This window comes from Pantherophis guttatus, chromosome 1, assembly GCF_059756535.1.
Source record: "Pantherophis guttatus breed Tessera chromosome 1, ASM5975653v1, whole genome shotgun sequence".
NCBI classification, from domain to species: domain Eukaryota; kingdom Metazoa; phylum Chordata; class Lepidosauria; order Squamata; family Colubridae; genus Pantherophis; species Pantherophis guttatus.
Genome location: NC_142063.1, coordinates 343670417 through 343688951, shown reverse-complemented (window position 1 = coordinate 343688951; position 18535 = coordinate 343670417). Strand labels below are relative to the sequence as shown.

The following is an 18535-nucleotide window of genomic DNA, read 5'->3' as shown; positions in this document are numbered from 1 at the left end:
GTTACAACAGCACTGAAAAAAGTAATTTATGGTTGCTTTTTGAACTTATGACCCTTGTAGCATCCTCATGGTCAGGTGATCAAAATTCAGATGCTTGGCAACTGGCATGTATTTAGGACAGTTGCACTGTCCTGGCGTCATGTGATCACCATTTGCAACCATCCCAGCTGGCTTCCAACAAGCAAAGTAAAAGCGGAAGCCAGATTTGCTTAATGACTGCATGATTCACTTAACAACTGCAGTGAATTCGTTTAACAACCGTCTCAAGAAAGAGCATAAAATGGGGCAAAACTCACTTACTCACCAACTGCCTTGCTTACCAACAGAAATTTGGGGCTCTATTGTGGTTGTATGTCAAGGACTACCTGTATGTAGCTTTTACTCTATTTTATATTTTTTTTTTCTTTACTCTTTTCTCTCTCACATCGAATTTTGCGAAGCTTCTTCTCTGGTAACATTGTATTGCTAACTAGGGCATGCAAAACCTTTGCCAGACCAATTCTCGAATACAGCTCGTCTGCCTGAAATCCACACTGTATATTGGACATTAATACGATTGAGCGGATCCAGAGGTATTTCACGAGAGGAGTAATCCATTCCTCTACTCACAATAGAATCCCTTATGCCACCAGACTTGAAATTTTGGGCTTGGACAATCTGGAACTGCGCCGCCTGCGGTCCGATTTAAGCACAGTATACAAAATTGTCTGCTACAACGTCTTACCCATCAACAACTTCTTCAGCTTCAACCTCAGTAATACATGGGCAAATAATAAATACAAACTCAAGGTAAACTGCTCCAAACTCGATTGAAGAAAATATGACTTCAGCAACAGTGTGGTCAACGCCTGGAATGCTCTACCCCAGTGGTCCCCAACCTTTTTATCGCCGCGGCCCGCTGAGCGCGCGCAGGGGTGGGGGCACGGCCCAGGAGCTTTTGCGCATGGCCCATTGCGCATGGCCCAGGAGCTTTTGCGCACGGCCCAGGAGCCTTTGCGCTGCAGCGTTCATGTCCCCCGGCCGCTGCGCGGCCCGGTGCCAGGTACTCCACGGCCCGGCACCGGTCCGCAGACCGGGGGTTGGGGACCACTGCTCTACCCGACTCCGTTGTTACAGCCTCAAACCCTCACAACTTCAACCTCAAATTGTCCACCGTGGACCTCACCCTATTCCTAAGAGGTCCGTAAAAGGGGCGTGCATAAGCACACTGGCGTGCCTTCCATCCCTGTCCTACTGTCCCCATTTATTTATATTCATTTCCTTCGTTCATGTCCATGTTCATATTCATACCTGCTCTCTTATAAATGTTTCACAAATAAATAAATAGTATTGCCAGCTTCTGTTCTACTTGAGATTAAGTTCACAATTAGGCATGAAGACTCTAAATGATTTTCTGTTTTGACTTTATTTTGGCATGCCTATTCTCTGACCTTATGGAGAAGAAAACATTAAATACGACAACAGTAACATTCACTTACTGGCTTGCAATAAATTACGAAACCAAAGCCGTACCTGATAAATTGCAACTGACTGGCATATGTTATCTACATTGAGTAAATAAAATCCATAGTCAAGTAGAGTGTCCGAATATTTAGGATGCTTGGCTCCAAAATGCTCCCTGAAAGATTAAAAAGAAAACAAAAACGCTCCAGGTAAGAACATCACGAAATCTTCCCAAAAGGACGGAGCAGGTTGTAGCGTTTCAAGAGACCTCTTACATACCGTGCTAGGTACACTGCGTGTTTTATCAACTGCTCGGCTTTCTTAAATTCACGTTTCACAACGCAAGCCTAAAACAGAAGAAATTAAGAAATTAAGGCTCCGTGGATATTTAAAGGCCTGTCTTGCTGCCATCCCCCACACCTCGAAGGAGGACCCAAAACACAACCTGCGATCTCCACTACAGAGTGTGTAGGCAGAGGGCCAATGTTTAGGTACAGGTAGTCCTCGAGTTACAACGGTTCATTTAGTGGACTGCTCAAAGTGACAGTAGCACTGAAAAAAAATGACTTATGACCATTCTGCACACTTAAGAACATTCCCCCTCCATGGTCATGTGATCAAAATTCAGAGGCTTTGGCAACTGGCATGTATTTATGACGGTTGGAGTGTCCTGGGGTCAAGTGGTTTTTAATTGGGATTTTAAATTTTATGGATTTGGGGTTTTAAATTTGGGTAGCCAATGATTTAATTCTTTTAATTATCTTAACTTCTGCATTTGTATGTTTTTTAATTTTGGCTGTTCACCGCCCTGAGTCCCTTCTGGGAGAAGGGCGGTATACAAATTAAATTAATAAATAAATAAATAAATAAATGTGATCCCTTTTTGCGACCTTCTGACAAGCAAAGTCGATGGGGAAGCCAGTTTCACCTAACAACTATGTTACTAACTTTAACAACTACAGTGATTCACTTAAGAACTGTGGTAAGAAAGGTCGTAAAATGAGGCAAAGCTCACTTAACAAATGTCTCGTTTAGCAAGCATACATTTTGGGCTCAACTGTGGTCGTAAATTGAGATGTACCTGTATTCTTCCCTCTGTCTTTAGGAACAGTTTTATGAATTTTGCAAATATTTATTTTTCTCTTAAGAAATCGGGTTCTCGTGGGCTCAAGGAAAAATGTGTCTGATTTCCTGTCCTCAGCAGCACAGAAACAATTGTTCAACTTACTTTTGAGGCTTGTCGTAAAACATCCACAACTACTTTTACAGGCAAACCAACCGAGATCTCCTTCATTGCTTCTATACACCATTTGTAAGCCTATGGAGCACCCAACAAAAGTTTGGAAAAGCATTTGTTACTAAGGCTACACAGATTTCAAAGAAACACACACTGGTCACATCCAACAATTTTACAACCGTCTTCCACTAATTGGCACCTCTGGGGAAGCTGAATTTCAATCCCCATAATCCCCAATCAATGCAACTTCTCCAGATAGCATAGAATCATTTGTTGCGGGGGGGGGGGGGGGGAGAGAGAGAAGGGCAACAACCTAAACTTGGGGGTGTTACTGGAAAGAAGTGGAAGCTGCAGAGAGAAGGTTTTTGTGGGAAAATAGAAGGAGGATGCATATTTGACTGACTTGTAAAATAATAAAGCCGGGATAGAAATCTAAACAAACAAATACTAATAAAGGAGAACATTGTAGCTCAGGGTTGACATGAGAAGTCCTTGGTGCTCTCTGAGCTCGATTGCTTTTTTACAGATGTTTCATTACCCAAGCTAGGTAATATCATCAGTGCTAGTGATGTTACCTAGTTACCTGATGTACCAGCACTGATGATATTACCTAGTTTGGTTAATAAAACGTCTGCAAGAAAATAAGCAAGCTTAGAAAGCACCAAGGACCCCTCAAATAAACTAACTAACTAACTAACTAACTAACGAACAAACAAATAAATTCAACCTTGTCCCACACTTCTTTCATACATGTCCATTTGAGCATTCAAACTTTGAGCCTTGAGGAACTGCTGTTTTAACCAGAGTCAAGTGTTGCAGGACCGACCACTGAATCAAGCCACATCAGAGGTTTGGTGTTGAAATCAAGGGAACAGCCTGCCTGAGGGCAAGGAGCATTGGCTAAGGCAGTGATGGCTAACCTTTTTGCCGTTGTGTGCCAAAAGCATATGGAGGTCGCATGCGCATATGCCCACACCCATAATTCAATGCGCCCCACCCCCCCGCGCTTCCCCCTTTTTGGCACACGATAGCACGCAATGGCCCAGTAGGCCCATTTTTGCCCTCCCCAGGCTCCAGAGGGTTTCTTGGAGCCTGGGGAGGGCAAAAACGCCCCCCCCCCGGAGTCCGGAAACGGCCCTTTTCCCGACTTCCGGCCCCTAGAAAGCCTCTGGAGCCTGGGGACAGTGAAAAACGGGCCTTCCCCATTCCCCCAGAGGCCCTCTGGCGGCTGGAAACAACCTGTTTCCTGATTTCCGGTGGGCACAGAAGGCCTGAAAATCAGCTGGCTGGCGCACACATGCACGCCGGAGCTGAACTAGAGCAACGCTCATGTGCCCACCGACATGGCTCTGCATGCCACCTGTAGCACGCGTGCCGTAGGTTCGCCATCACGGGGCTAAGGTCTGGAAAGGAGACCTCTACAGCCAGCAAATATCTGTTCCCAACTGGTGGGTGAAGTGCCAGTTCCTGCCAACCGGGCCTTACTATGGCCAAGACAAAGTTGGTGTTCTTGCAGATCTCAACATTTAAACGTGGGAAGAAGGCTAACTTTACCCAAGTTCTGCTGGCATCATGTGAGAATCTTGCTGCAAAATCATTGGAGCATTTTCTATCTGCCTGTGTGCTATTTGCTCAGTTAATTCAAACTCTCGCTTGGAGAGAAAGCACCTGCCTGTTTTTCAGACTCACCTCATCGTAATGACTCTTTGCAAAGAGCAGAGCACACAGCTCTCCGTAGAGGGCAGCTTTGTTGGCTTGCTGGCCGTGCTCGGCTAGTTTTTCCATATAAGATTGTGCTGATTTGAAGGTTTCTTCTCCCAAGTGATATTTACAATTGCCATTCCGGACGTGCAATAACCTAGGAAAGAGATCCAGGAAACTGTGTTATGGCCCACAACTTATTGAATGCTTCTCATACAAGACTACAGAGAATCCTTAACCTACAACAGATTGTTTAGCGACCATTCAAAGTTACAACGGCACTGAAAAATGTGACTTACACCACTTTTCACACTTTACAACCTTTACAGCATCCCTATGGTCATGTGATCAAAATTCAAATGCTTGGCAACTGATTTGTACTTATGACGGTTGCAGTGTCTGGGGTCATGCAATCACCTTTTGCAACCTCCTGACAAGCAGTCAATAGGGAATCCAGAGTCAAGGTGGCGCAGTGGTTAGAGTGCTGTACTGCAGCTACTTCAGCTGACTGCTACTTCAGCAGATCAGCGGATCAAATCTCACCAGCTCAAGGTTGACTCAGCCTTCCATCCTTCCGAGGTGGGTAAAATGAGGACCCAGATTGTTGGGGGCAATATGCTATTTAGTATACTGTCTTTGTTGTAAGCCGCCCAGAGTCCTCGGAGAGTGGGCGGCATAGAAATATGATTAATAAAAAAATAATAATAATAGATTCACTTAACAACCAGGTTATTAATTTCACAAATACAATGATTCACTTAACACCTGGGGCAAGAAAAGTCCTAAAATAGAGCAAAACTCACTTAACTAATTTCTCACTTAGCAACATAAATCTTGGGCTTATTTGTGGTTGTAAGTTGAGGACTGCCTGTACAGAGAATCCTCGACTTACAACAATTGAGCCCATCATTTCTCTTGCTAAGTGAGACAGTTGAGTTTTCCCCATTTTACGACCATTCTTGCCAGTCAAGTAAATGACTCTAGTTGTTACTAACAGTTATTAAATGAATCTGGCTGCCCCGTTGATTCTGCTTGCCAGAAGGCTGCAAAAAGTGATTACATGACCCCAGGACACTGCAACTGTCATAAATATGAACCGATTGTCAAATATCTGAACTTAGATTATGTGACTGTGGAGATGCCACATGGCTGTTAAGTGTGAAAAGCAGCCATAAGCCATTCTTTTCAGTGTTGTTGTTAACTTCAAATGACCAGTAAGCAAATAGTTGTAAGTTGAGAGGACTACCTGTATAGAAATGGCACGATTATTAAGGAATCAGGAAGATTTCTCACCCTTTGTCTTAAAATAGTAAGCAATAAAAATATGTCAGTTTATCCACAAGCAGCAAAACACAGAAAACCTTCATCCCCAATAGCTCAGTTCTAATAAACCATGGCTTACCAGACTAATGACATTTATTGCCTCTCTACATTTTTGTATGCAGCAATGCAAAATTTATGGAATGGGCCAAACTAGAGAAGTTCATTCCATCTGAAGTGGAAAACCTTTGGCTTAATAGTTAACTAGGAATCAAGACACTGTATTAATTCTCGTTTATAATCAGAAAGTCTAATACACTTTCCGGGTTCTGATGAAATTACACCACCACTAAGGAATGTAAGATATTGTGATCAGAGATTATGAAAAGAACTTTCATCGTCCACGTAACAAGTGACTTTCCTGCTTTTATATCTTTTTATTCTCCAGATATGAGAGTTCTCATGATTTTGTTTTATTGTACTGAAGTATTTATGTCCAAACCAGGCCAACATACCTCTAAATAAGAACTGGCATTTTAGTATTATAAAGACATGCCTTGGAGAAACTTTCTGGAGGAGTACAGCTTGTTTTTTTAATTGTTCCGCTATAAGCCCCCTTCAAGAATTGTTTGAAATTGGGTGGCCTCTGAATTGTATTAAACAAAACACATATATCCATTCTTTTTTTTTCATGAAGGGAAAATAATGTGCTTTAGACAAATCACCTTAATACGGAGAGCACTTATAAAAGTAATTATTGGTGTCTCAAGCAACTTGAAAGAAACAAGAGAGTGACTTTACAAACCACCCCATGGTCGTATTCCCATGTCTTTCGTGAAACTATATAGTGAGTTCTCAACTTACGTTGGGTCACTTAGCAACCATTCAAAGTTTGGATGGACCCCCCCCAAAAAACTCCCCCATGGTCATGTGAACTCATTTTGGGCGCTCAATAATGAGCCTACATTTATGGCCATTCGTGGTGCTTCACAGCCACATGACTGCAATTTATAATGTTTTTGTTGGAAATTAAGAGTTTACTTCTGGTTCCCGGGAAAAACTGGCCCATAGCTAATAATGAGTTCATTTAACAACTGTTACATTTGATTAATGATCGCTATGAAAAAGATTCTAAAATTGAGTCTGGCTGTATGTGTCCTGTTTTACAACCATTCCAATTTATCATCGTAATTGCCCTGCACAATCCCGGTCGTAAGTCAGAAACTACCTGTACGGACTGTCCTCAACTTATGACTACAATTGAGCCCAACATTTATGTTGCTAAGTGAGTAGTTTGTTCAGTGCGTTTTGCCCCATTTACAACTTTTCTTACCATACTTGTTAAGTGAATCATTGCTGTTCTTAAGTTAGTAATACGGTTGTTAAGTGAATCCAGCTTTCTCATTGGCTTTGCTTGTCAGAAGGTTGCAAAATGGGATCACATGACCCCAAGACACTGCAACTGTCATAAATAGGAGTCACTTGCCAAACATTCAAGTGTAAATCAAATGACCATGGGGATGCTGCAACAGTCATAAGTGTGAAAAATGGTCATAAGTCACTTTTTTTATAGTCAAGGCTATGGTTTTCCCAGTTGCAATGTGTGGCTGTGAAAGTTGGACCAAAAGGAAGGCTGAGCGTCAAAAGAATCGAGGCCTTTGAACTCTGGTGCTGGAGGAGACTCCTGCGAGTCCCTTGGACTGCAAGGCGATCCAACCAGTCAGTCCTAGAGGAGATCAACCCTGACTGCTTTTTAGAAGGCCAGATCCTGAAGAGGAAACTCAAATCCTTTGGCCACCTAATGAGAAGGAAGGACTCCCTGGAGAAGAACCTAATGCTGGGAACGATGGAGGGCAAAAGAAGAAGGGGATGACAGAGAACGAGGTGGCTGGATGGAGTCACTGAAGCAGTTGGCGTGAGCTTCAATGGACTCCAGAGGATGGTAGAGGACAGGAAGGCCTGGAGGAACGTTGTCCATGGGGTCACGATGGGTCAGACACGACTTCACAACTAACAACAACAAAAACTTTGAACGATCAGTTGTTGAGGATTGGCAGTAATGTCTTTCCCTCCAGGCTTCTCTGAGCATTCTTCAGTTTAAAATAAGCCTTCTTTCCAGGCACAAAATCATAGAGGCGCAGATAATTCTGGACATTTTCTGTATTTTGAATTGTCCCCATTTGTATCTTTAATAGCGATTTGAACAGCCCTCGCCCTATTGTATTTCAAAGGATCCCGAAGACATGGTTCTTCACCAAGGCTTTTGGCAAAGATGACTGACTCCCCCTTTTTTTCTTCCTTTTCCTTCTTCCCTTCCAGGTTTGTATTCCCTGCCGTTTCTGTTCTTTGATTTTGTGTCTGTGTGTGTGTTTTAATACAGGTATTCCTCGATTTACGCCCCCAATTGAGTCCAAAATGTATGTTCTTAAATGAAACATTCGTTAAGTCAGTTTTGCCCCATTTTATGACCTTTCCTGCCACCGTTCTTAAGTGAATCACTGAAGTTGATAAAACGGTTAAGTGAATCTGGCTTCCCCTGGACTTTGCTCGTCAGAAGGTCACAAAAGGGGATCATGTGACCCTGGGACAATGCAACAATCATATGTATATACCAGTTGCCAAGTATCTGAGTTTTGATCACATGATCATGGGGATGTTACAAAGGTCGTAAGTGTGAAAAACGGTCATAAGTCACTTTTTTCAGTGTCATTGTAACGGTCACTAAATGAACTGTTGTAAGTCGAGGACTACCTGTATTGTTCCTTGTGTTTAAATGTTTTTTTTAACAATCTGCAAACTGCCCAGAGTAACTGAGAGTAGAATGGCATGTAAATGACATACACATGAAAACCCAAAGGCAGGGGAGTCAGTTTGTCAATTCATCCTTAATAAGTAATTGTTATTAACATACTAAATGGTACTTATTTATGAAGGAAGAACAGTGTTGGTTCTCTCCTTTAAGTTACTCATAAAAATATAAAGAACAGGATCTTCCTTCCTTTAATGCGTGTTGTGCAAACAGTGAAACATTAAAGTAGCAGCACTGACTAAAATACAAGCAGTCCTCAACTTATGACCACAACTGAGCCAAAAAATTCCTGTTCATAAGCAAGACATTTGTTAAATGAGTTGTCCCATTTTATAACTTTTCTTGCCACGATGGTTAAGTCAATCACCAGCCGAGGGCGGAGCTATGCAAATCTGCAGACTCGGTCCTATGCTACATAGACGGAGATCCTCCCAAGCCTGACAGCCGTTTCCCTCCAATCGGGAGAATGTCCCATTTTATAACTTTTCTTGCCACAATGGTTAAGTCAATCACTGCGGTTAAGTTAGTAACACAGTTAAGTGAATCTGGCCTCCCCATTGACTTTTCTTATCAGAAGGTCACAAAAGCTAATCCCAAGACCCTGGGACACTGCGACCCATCATAAATATGAGTCTGCTGCAAGCATCTGAATTTTGATAATGTGACAATGGGGATGCTGCAACAGTCTTAAGAGTGAAAAATGGTCATAAGTCCATTTTCAGTGCCCGTGTAACTCTAAATGGTCACTAAATAAACTAATGTTAAGTCAAGATCAGCAAACAGAATAACAGAGTTTGAAGGACCTTGGAGGTCTTCTAGTCCAACCCTCTGCTCAGGCAGGAGACCGTATACCATTTCAATCAAATGGTTTTTCCAATCTTCTTAAAAACTTCCAGTGTTGGAGCATCCACAACTTCTGGAGGCAAGTTGTTCCACTGATTCTAAATGTCAGGAAATTTAACCTTAGTTCTAGGTTGCTTCTCTCCTTGATTAGTTTCCACCCATTGCTTCTTGTCCTGCCCTCAGGTGCTTTGGAGAATAGCTTGACTCCCTCTTCTTTGTGGCAGCCCCTCAAATATCGGAACACTGCTATCATGTCACCCCTAAACCCTTCTTGTCATTAAACTAGATGTATCCAATTCCAGCAACAGTTCTTTCTATGTTTTAGCCTCCAATCCCATCATCTATGTTGCTCTTCTCTACACTTTCTAGACTCTCAACATCTTTTTTAAATTGTGGCGACCAAAACTGGATGCAGTATTTCAAGTGTGGTCTTACCAAGGCCTTATAAAGTGGTACTATATACAATCAATTTGTAAACTTAGATGTGCTTATTCTCTTCAGACAGCTTAGCAGGCTTTCTCTACAATGGAGGTGTCTCTACAGGGCAAAATAAAAAAAATCAAAACTACAGCAATGACCTTTGCCTTAGCATACTGCATATTACTAATATTTCCTCCTCCAATTTTAAAATCATGCTTATCGTCTTTCAAATCAGCCCCCCTTAATGCATAATCAGCATGCAGGCTGAATAAATAAAGACAATATGCAGCCTTGTCTCACTCCTTTGCCAATCTGGGTTTCATCATGTTGTGTCTGTACTGCAGCTTCCTGATCTGCATATATGGTAGGTTTCTCATAAGATGTTCTGTGATTGCCATTTTCCTAACCACACACCACAGCTTGACACAATTGACACAACCCACAATCCATTTCTCTATTTTTTGAAGCAAATACTGCCTTCTTTTTGGTATTTTTTAACTTTCCTAATTATCCAGCCGGCATCAGCAATACTGGCTCATGTTCCTTGAATTTTCCTAAAACCAGCTTGAACAGCTGGCACCCCCTTGTCTAGGTAGGGCAAGGCTAACCTGCATTGGCTAATCCTAAACATTATTTTGCTAGCATGTGAAATTAAGAGCATTATATAATAGAATGCACATTCTGTTAAGTCCCTTTTTTTCGGGGGGGGGGGGGTGTCTATTAGAATGAAAATTGGCCTATTCCAATATGTTGGTCAGTGCTGTTCCCCACATTTGCTGATATAGTTTCATTAACGTCAGGCTGGAAAGATCAGGCCATTACCAAAGTTCAATTAAACTGATTTATCGCTAAAAGCCTATGTCCGTGATGGCGAACCTATGGCACGTGTGCCACAGGTGGCACGCAGAGCCATATTAGTGGGCACACCAGCTCAGTTCTGGGGCGCATGTGCGCGCCGGCCAGCTGATTTTCGGGCCTTCTGGGCCCACCAGAAGTAGGGAAACAGGCTGTTTCCTGCCTCTGGAGGGCCTGGGGGGGTGGGGAAGGCCCATTTTTCTTTCTTACCTGGCTCCAGATCCTTTCTATGCATCTGGGAAGGGCGAAAACAGCCTTTCCCACTCCCTTGGAGGCCCTACAGAGGCTGAAAGGGCCCATTTCCCGACTCCTGGTGGGACAGGAAGTGATGTTTTCTCCTGTCCCCAGCCTCCAGAGACTCCTAGAGAGGCTCCTAGAGACTCCTAGAGAGGTACTGGAGGCTGGGGACAGCAAAAAAATGTCACTTCCTGTCCCACCAAGAGTTGGGAAATGGGCCCTTTCAGCCTCCGTAGGGCCTCCAAGGGAGTAGGAAAGGCTGTTTTCTCCCTTCCCAGATGCATAGAGAGGATCTGGAACCAGGTAAGAAAGAAAAATGGGCCTATGAGGCTATCATGTGCCAGGAGCGGGGATGGGGGGTGTTGCGTGTGCAGGCGCGTGGGCACATGCGCGCGTGATCCTCCCCCACCCCCCCTCTCCTGGCACGCGATGGCAAAAAGGTTAGTCATCACTGGCCTATGTACAAGAAACTTCTCAACTAACAATCAGCGCCTGGTTAAAGTTAGATAAGGGTTAATGGCACTCAAGGAGAGCTTGACTTAGCTTGTGGCTACAAAGGAATTCTAGGCTGATCCCTCTTTTAACTCCTACCGCTGATACTGCCAGTCCTTCTCCTATGGTTAGAACTTGTACTGATTCTTCTTCTGTTGCTTGCCATATTTCTATGAATACAGTTTTCCATTGGTTCCTGTAATCTTCCAATTTGGAAATGAGGAGAATTCTAGAGGGTCTTGTAAATAGGAAAGATGTGTATTCTAAGGTATCTTGGATGTTGATATCTCTACTGAACTTCAGTATATAGGTAGACTTGTTCAGTGACCTCAGTTGGGATCAGCAACTGTTGCTAAGCGAAGTAGTCACTAAGTGGGAAATCACATGACCGTAACTACACTGACAAGACTAATCAGGTTTATATCTTCCACTTTTGTTTGCCTGCTAAGTATTCCACTGCCTCTTGGAATTAACAAGGGAATAATTTTAATTAATTAATTAATTTGCGTTTACATTCATTGGAGAGGAAGGGATTACAAGAGAGTAAGTAGACACACAATGGGAAATACACATAGAAAGCAATGTGCTGGCACAGCAGCTGCAAGTGCACCACACAAACAGTCTGACATATTCCCCAACTGCTTACTCTCTTGTAATCCCCTCTTCTCCAATCTCTCTGCTCTGCAAGTGTTGGGAATGGGTCAAATGCAGGAGACTTTTTAAAGAAATCACTTTTTTTTCTTCTTCCTCCATCTCAGTGTTTGGAGGAGAGAAAAAACAATCATATATTGTAACATCTGGATAATTCCTTCATAGAAGTGAATTGTTTGCAATTACATTCATTGGAGAGGAAGGGATTACAAGAGTAAGTAGGCACACAATGTGGAATAGACATAGAAAGCAATGTGCCTGCACCAGCAGCTGCAAGTATATTACACAAGCAGCTTGGTGTATTCCTCAACTGCTTACTCTCTTGTAACCCCTTCTTGTGTGGAATGGATCAGACAAAGGAGAGACTGTTTACAGAAATCTTTTTTTTTTCCTTCCTCCATCCTGTTACTCCTGTTTGGGGAGGACAGAAAAAGCAACCATGTGTTGTAACATTTGGATAATCCCTTCGTACAAGCAGAAGTGCATTTTGCTGCTTGAATTTTTTTCAGCCTTCAAGACAGAGCAGTGCTTACCTGACGCAACATTCGACGGCACGAAACCAGTGGAGCATCTCATCATGAAGGGAACATAACTGAAGGCAGGAAAGGAAGACCTTTTCAGCATCACTGTACCAGCCAGCATCAGATAGGAACCCCCCTGGAAAGATCAAGATATCACTACCTATTTCCAAAACAGAACTGATCTTATTTTAAAAGACACTGACGTCCAATCTCGACGCTAATGCTAATAAGATAAGCGTTGGGTCACATTTATCCTGTTTGTAACTACAGGAGGTCTAAATAAGAAATTCAAGCTGTCTGCTAATATTTAAGCATGCTGATTGAGAAAAGAGGTCAGCTACTGGGGTGATTTTTCAATGGTCACAAAGAACACATATAAACAATGATGGTAGATTTTGCTTTGTTTTAAGCCCCACTAATAAAAAACGGTGGGGCACCCAAAACTGCATATTTGCTACTTCCAGATGATCTTCAAGGACAGCCCCATGTAGAGTACATTGCAGTAATCGAAAACGGGAGCCGATTTAAGGCATGGGTGACCATGAGCAAGGCCTAACATGATAACGGATGTAATGGCTTTTAACATTTAAGAAGAATGAGCTATAAATTAGGGAGTGCCCTATTACATTTTAAACATATCTTTCATACTTTTTCAGAGTGAAGACTACAATTCTCTTTTCTTCTTAATGATTCAACAGGACAAATTGATTTGAGAAATGCCTTGTCATTACAATGTGTGCGTTGCATGGATTCTCCCAGAAAAAAAGTTGGTTTCAGCCCAAAATTGGCTTGTTTGGAATTTAGCAACAGCTTCGAGTTGGTCTCTCATGCAAATTGGTCATGCTTTCTAGAGGCTAAACTGCCCATTCCTGTTTTTCAACCAGAGACAAATAGACAGAGAGAGACCTTCCCTCTATCTTCTATGTACATCCCTACTGCTGAAGCCACAGAAGGAGTGAAAAAGGGATGGAAACATTGGATAAATGATTGCAACAATGATTTTGAACACAGGTAGTCCTCGACTTACAACCATTCGCTTAGTGACCGTTTGAAGTTACAACGGCACTGAAAAAAGCGACTTATGACCGTTTTTCACACTTGTGGCTGTCGCAGCATCTCCATGGTCACGGGATCAAAATTCAGACGCTTGGCCACTGGATCATATTTATGATGGTTGATGTGTGCTGCAGTCACGTGATCACCTTTTGTGAACTTCTGACAAGCAATGGGGAAACCAGATTCATTTAACAACTGTGTTACTAACTTAGTGGCTATTATTCACATAACAACTGTGGTAAGAAAGTTCGTAAAATGGGGCAAAATTCAACAACTGCCTTGCTTAACAGCAGAAATGGGTTCAACTGTGGTCGTAAGTCGAGGACTGCCTGTATACCACATAGATTTTTGTTTCAAAAAGGAAAAGTGAAAGCCTTGCTCCTATAGAAAATAGTTACTCCTTGAATGATGTATGATCAGCGGGACAGCTGAATCAGGTATGACGCAGCAAGTCTAACTTGAGTACGAATTTGAACTGGAATCAGTCTAATCTTTGTCTAACTTTTTGTCTTCTCCCTACAACATCTCCAACTATCCATCTACCTAATGAGACAAACTAAACTCTCCATGTTCAGTTTGCTGGAGACGGTTTGTTTTTAAGATGACAAAGTGCTAAATTTTCACATAACCCTTAAAGCAATGGCAATAGTACTTATATACCGCTTCATAGTGATTTACAGCCTTCTTGAAGGTGTTTACAGAGTCAGCATACTGCCCCCAACAATTTGTGTCCTCATTTTACCAACCTCGGAAAGATGGAAGGCTGAGTTAACCTGGAGCCAATCAGGATCGAACACTTAGCAGTGGGCAGAGTTAGCCTGCAATACTGCATTCCAACCACTGCGTCACCATGGCTCTTTTAAAGGTACCTGTAACGAAGTGACATGGCTAATATTTTATCTGCAGAGAGTTACCTAAGACAAACCCAATCTGGATCGCTTTTTCTTTTACAGCAGCATCTGATTCTGCGATGTAGGAACACCTCCGGCTGAATGAGTAGGCCAAGACTGAAGCAACTTTTACTCCATGATCCATCAACGCCTGAAAGCAGTGATGAAGGAGATGCCTAGAAGAGAAAAAGAAGTACCAGTGGAGATAAGAGCCTGTTCCTGCCTTCTATCAATGCTAGAAGGTGGCAGTCTTTTTTATGTCTTATTAAAAATACAGGTAGTCCTTGACTTGCAACTGGTCATTAAGCGATCTTTCAAAGTTAGGATGGATCTCCCCCCAAAGGTACGTACAACTCAGCTCCAAAGTTCTGACAACCAGAGGTCACATGATCAAATTTCAGATGCTCGACAACTGCCCTGTATTTATGGCTGTTTGCAGCATCCCGCAGTCACGTGACCACAATTTACAATTTCACTGGCATTTACTTTTTTGGCAAAACTGCACCATAACCAGTAATGGGTTAAATATAGGTAGTCCTCAAATTATGGCCACAATTGAGCCCAAAATTTCTGTTGTTCAGTGAGACAGTTGTTAAGTGAGTTTTGCCCCATTTTACGATCTTTCTTGCCGCAGTTGTTAAGTGAATCACTGCAGTTGATAAATTAGGAACCCTGCTGTTAAGTGAATCTGGCTTCCCCATTGATGTTGCTTGTTAGAAGGCAGCAAAAGTTGATCACATGACTCTAGGAAACAGCAAAGGTCATAACTATGAACCACTTGCCAAGCATCTGAATTTTGATCACATGACCATGGGGATGCTGCAACAGTCATAATTTTGAAACAGTCGTAAGGCACATTTTTCAGTGCCATTGTAACTTTGCCAGTCGAGGACTACCTGTAATTGTTGCAAAAAAGGTCCTCAAATTGAATCTGGCCATGTGGTCACCTACTGTACAATCGTCACGATGTATGACCCTAATGGGCAGGCTCCATTATGGTCATAAGTCAAGGAGTACTTGTACTCTGCCTGCCATATGTAATTTCTAGCCAGCTATGGCCTCTTGCACATCTTGGAGGTCAACTGGAACTTTGAAAAAATAGCAGATTCAGGAAGATGATTGTCAAGAGAGACATATTCTTGAAAAACATGCTTAGGACGACACTGCATCTTCGTATTTAGTCAACAGATACTGAGATCAGCAGAAGGGCCTTATGGAAACCTCTGCATTGAACAGTCCAACAATTTGTTTTAATCCCTTTCAAACAGATTCCCACCCACTCCTCGCACTGGTATTAGTTTTTCCTCTCTGCAGCTGGAGAGGAAGTCAGAACAGCAGGTGAAATTTTAATACACCCACCCAACTCATTCCAGCAGCCCCCGCATTTTATATTACGGAAGAAACGTGTGCCACGTCCTCAGCAATGGGGGAAACACAAACACAATACACAAAAACTGGAACTGCAATCCAAATCTGCTAAACAGGAAGGATTCCCATCACTCAGCATTACAGCCAGAGATGGTATATATACCCAGTGGAAAATGTTAACCCAAGAAGCTTAATTGAATTATTTTAAGAGAATTTTAAATATATGGTCTCTAGTTGTCGTTTTCATGTTTTATATGGTATTTTTGTTGAAGCCCTCTAGAGTTGCCTCGGAGAGATGGGAGGCATAGTAGGCAAGCAAGCAAGCACATACATGCAGCTTCCCCAGCATGAGTAGTCCCTATGATTGCATTCTGGAATTTTGAGGAGGAAAACCTAAGCATCAGGCGCAAAAAACAAGGAGTCAGGATAGAGTTCCAAAGCACTGCAAGTTCATTCCATGCAACCTATACACAAGAATCTGACCTATTATGGTCAATACTTATTATGGTCAATGCAAATTGCCGCCAGGTAAGAGCCAATGGACCTCAAGGGGAAAGGGCTGGACTTAGATCTTTTTTGAAGGTATAGGGACTCCAGACTCCATTTGACCCTGCCCTCGAGTTCATTCTGTTCATCTTCTACACTAACGGAACACACCCAAGAAGCATTTGAACTGTGCTGAGGAAGTTTTTACTGGCAAAAGCTGTTTGATATATAATACGGGGAGAGCAACGTTTGTAAAATGTACCTTTTATCTAAAGCTCGAAGCACCTTTGCGAAAACTTCTAGTTCGCAGAATTCGCTACCCAGCTGGCATAGTCGGCCTTGTTGGTAAAGCTGCATAAAAGAAAAAAAAAAAAGAGAGATGGTTTTTATTAATATAACAACAGGTGCTAATTTCATACACTGGTTGGGTAGAATGTTTGCTCAATTTCAAGACTCCCTTTGAAGAACTGGATCCTGAGCAGCTTTTCAAGCCAAAGACATCAACTTCCTGAATTTAGCAAATATGAATTGAGTGTGCCACCCATTCCTTCCAGGGTGATTATTTTTTTACACATATGACCCTTGTAGAATCTCCAAGGTCACGTGATCAAAATCTGGATCCTTGGCAACTGGCATGTATTTATGATGGTTACAGTGTTCCAGGGTCATTTGATAACCTTTTGCAACCTTCTGAAAAGCAAGGTCAATGGGGAAGCCAGATTCACTTAACAACTGCAGTAATTCACTTAACAATTGTGGCAAGGAAAATTGTGAAACTGTCTCGCTTAGCAATGGAATTTTTACACTCAATTGTAGTCGTAAGTTGAGAGCTACCTACATATAAAGGCAGTTTATTTCTGAATACCAGATACTACAAGCAAACAAAATGATGTTATTTTATTTGTTTATTATATCTTAGTCCACTTTATTTTCCCTGCATTCCCCTCCCCTCTACTGAAATCTGCTCCAATTCAGATATCCTCCAGATTAGGTGGGTTAAAAGTTTAAAGCTAAAAATGTACCTATTTGGACTGTAAGGTAAATAGCCATTTTCATTTACTTGAAAATAAAACTCAGCTACAGAGGACAGTTTATTAACAGAATAACAAAGTTGGGAGGGATGTTGGAGGTCTTCTACTCCAACCCCATGCTCAAGCAGGAGACCCTATACCAGTGATGGTGAACCTTTTAGACACTGAGTGCCCAAACTCCGCAGGCACGCATGCCCAAACTGAAAGGTGTACGTGAACTTGCACATGCTCAGACAGCCATGCACAGCAGAGACCTGAAGACCAGCTGGCCAGCGGGAGGCGGGGCATCCCAACATCAGCAGCATGGCCAGAGGTAAGATCTTTTTTCTTTCATGAGCTTGTTTCGTCATTTGCAGGGAAACAGAAGGTCACGAAAAAAACGCCAGAGAGATCTGACCTGGGGCAACGGCGCGGGTGCCAGCAGAGAGGGCTCTGTGTGCCACCTCTGGCACGCATGCCATAGGTTCGTCATCATGGCCCTACCATTCCAGACTAATGGTTGTCCAGTCTCTTCTTAAAAACTTCCAGTGCTGGAGCACCCACAACTTATGGAGGCAATTTATTCCATTGGTTAATTGTTCTCACTGTCAGGAAATTTCTCCTTAGTTCTAGGTTGCTTCTCTCCTTGATCAGTTTTTATCCATTGCCTCTTGTCCTGTCTTCAGGTGCTTTGGGGGATAGGTTGACCCATTCTTCTTTGTGGAAACCTCTCAATGCTACTGAATTTATTTGCTTGGGAGGTTTTTTCAGTGTAAAAGTCGTTCTTTAAAAAAAAAAAAAAACCAAGGAAATGTTCTTTTTAATAGAACATTAGATCTAGTTCCCTCAAACTAGAACACATTGTTTGTCTTGCAGAAAGCATGCAGCGCTGTAAACATTCCGCTCCTCCCACCCCCTTTATTCAGTTGTGCAGATTGCTGGAAGAGCAATATATTATTTGCTAGGGCACGGAAAACAAAGCTGCCAAATCCTTTGAGTGTTTCAAAAACTAATTAAAGCACAATCCAAAATATATTTTTAATGGGGAAAAAAAAAGTGGTGGTCTCTCCTTTCCTGATGAGAAAAAAATATCCTGGGATGAAAGTAGTAGCCTTAAGGAGCTATTTTAAGAATTATCTTCCTGTCTCCTTTTTCTTCATGGTCCCATCCACTATCTGTTTGGGGCTGCTTTCCCTATATTTACTATCCTCCAAATGTATGGTCTTCAGATCGTAGAATTTTCAGCAGTAGCCACA

General features: G+C 42.3%; 1 protein-coding gene across 1 annotated transcript in view; it reads right to left on the bottom strand.

Annotated features, from left to right (window-relative positions):
* APPBP2 (amyloid beta precursor protein binding protein 2) overlaps nucleotides 1–18535 on the bottom strand; it is a 51757-nt gene that overhangs the window by 11183 nt on the left and 22039 nt on the right. Inside the window, exons 2-8 of the mRNA XM_034404304.3 lie at nucleotides 16532–16620; nucleotides 14440–14591; nucleotides 12482–12605; nucleotides 4370–4538; nucleotides 2672–2761; nucleotides 1723–1790; nucleotides 1513–1618 (exon numbers count right to left, since the gene is read on the bottom strand). Coding sequence (XP_034260195.1) covers nucleotides 1513–1618; nucleotides 1723–1790; nucleotides 2672–2761; nucleotides 4370–4538; nucleotides 12482–12605; nucleotides 14440–14591; nucleotides 16532–16620 — 798 coding nt within the window. The remainder of the gene's footprint in view (nucleotides 1–1512; nucleotides 1619–1722; nucleotides 1791–2671; nucleotides 2762–4369; nucleotides 4539–12481; nucleotides 12606–14439; nucleotides 14592–16531; nucleotides 16621–18535) is intronic.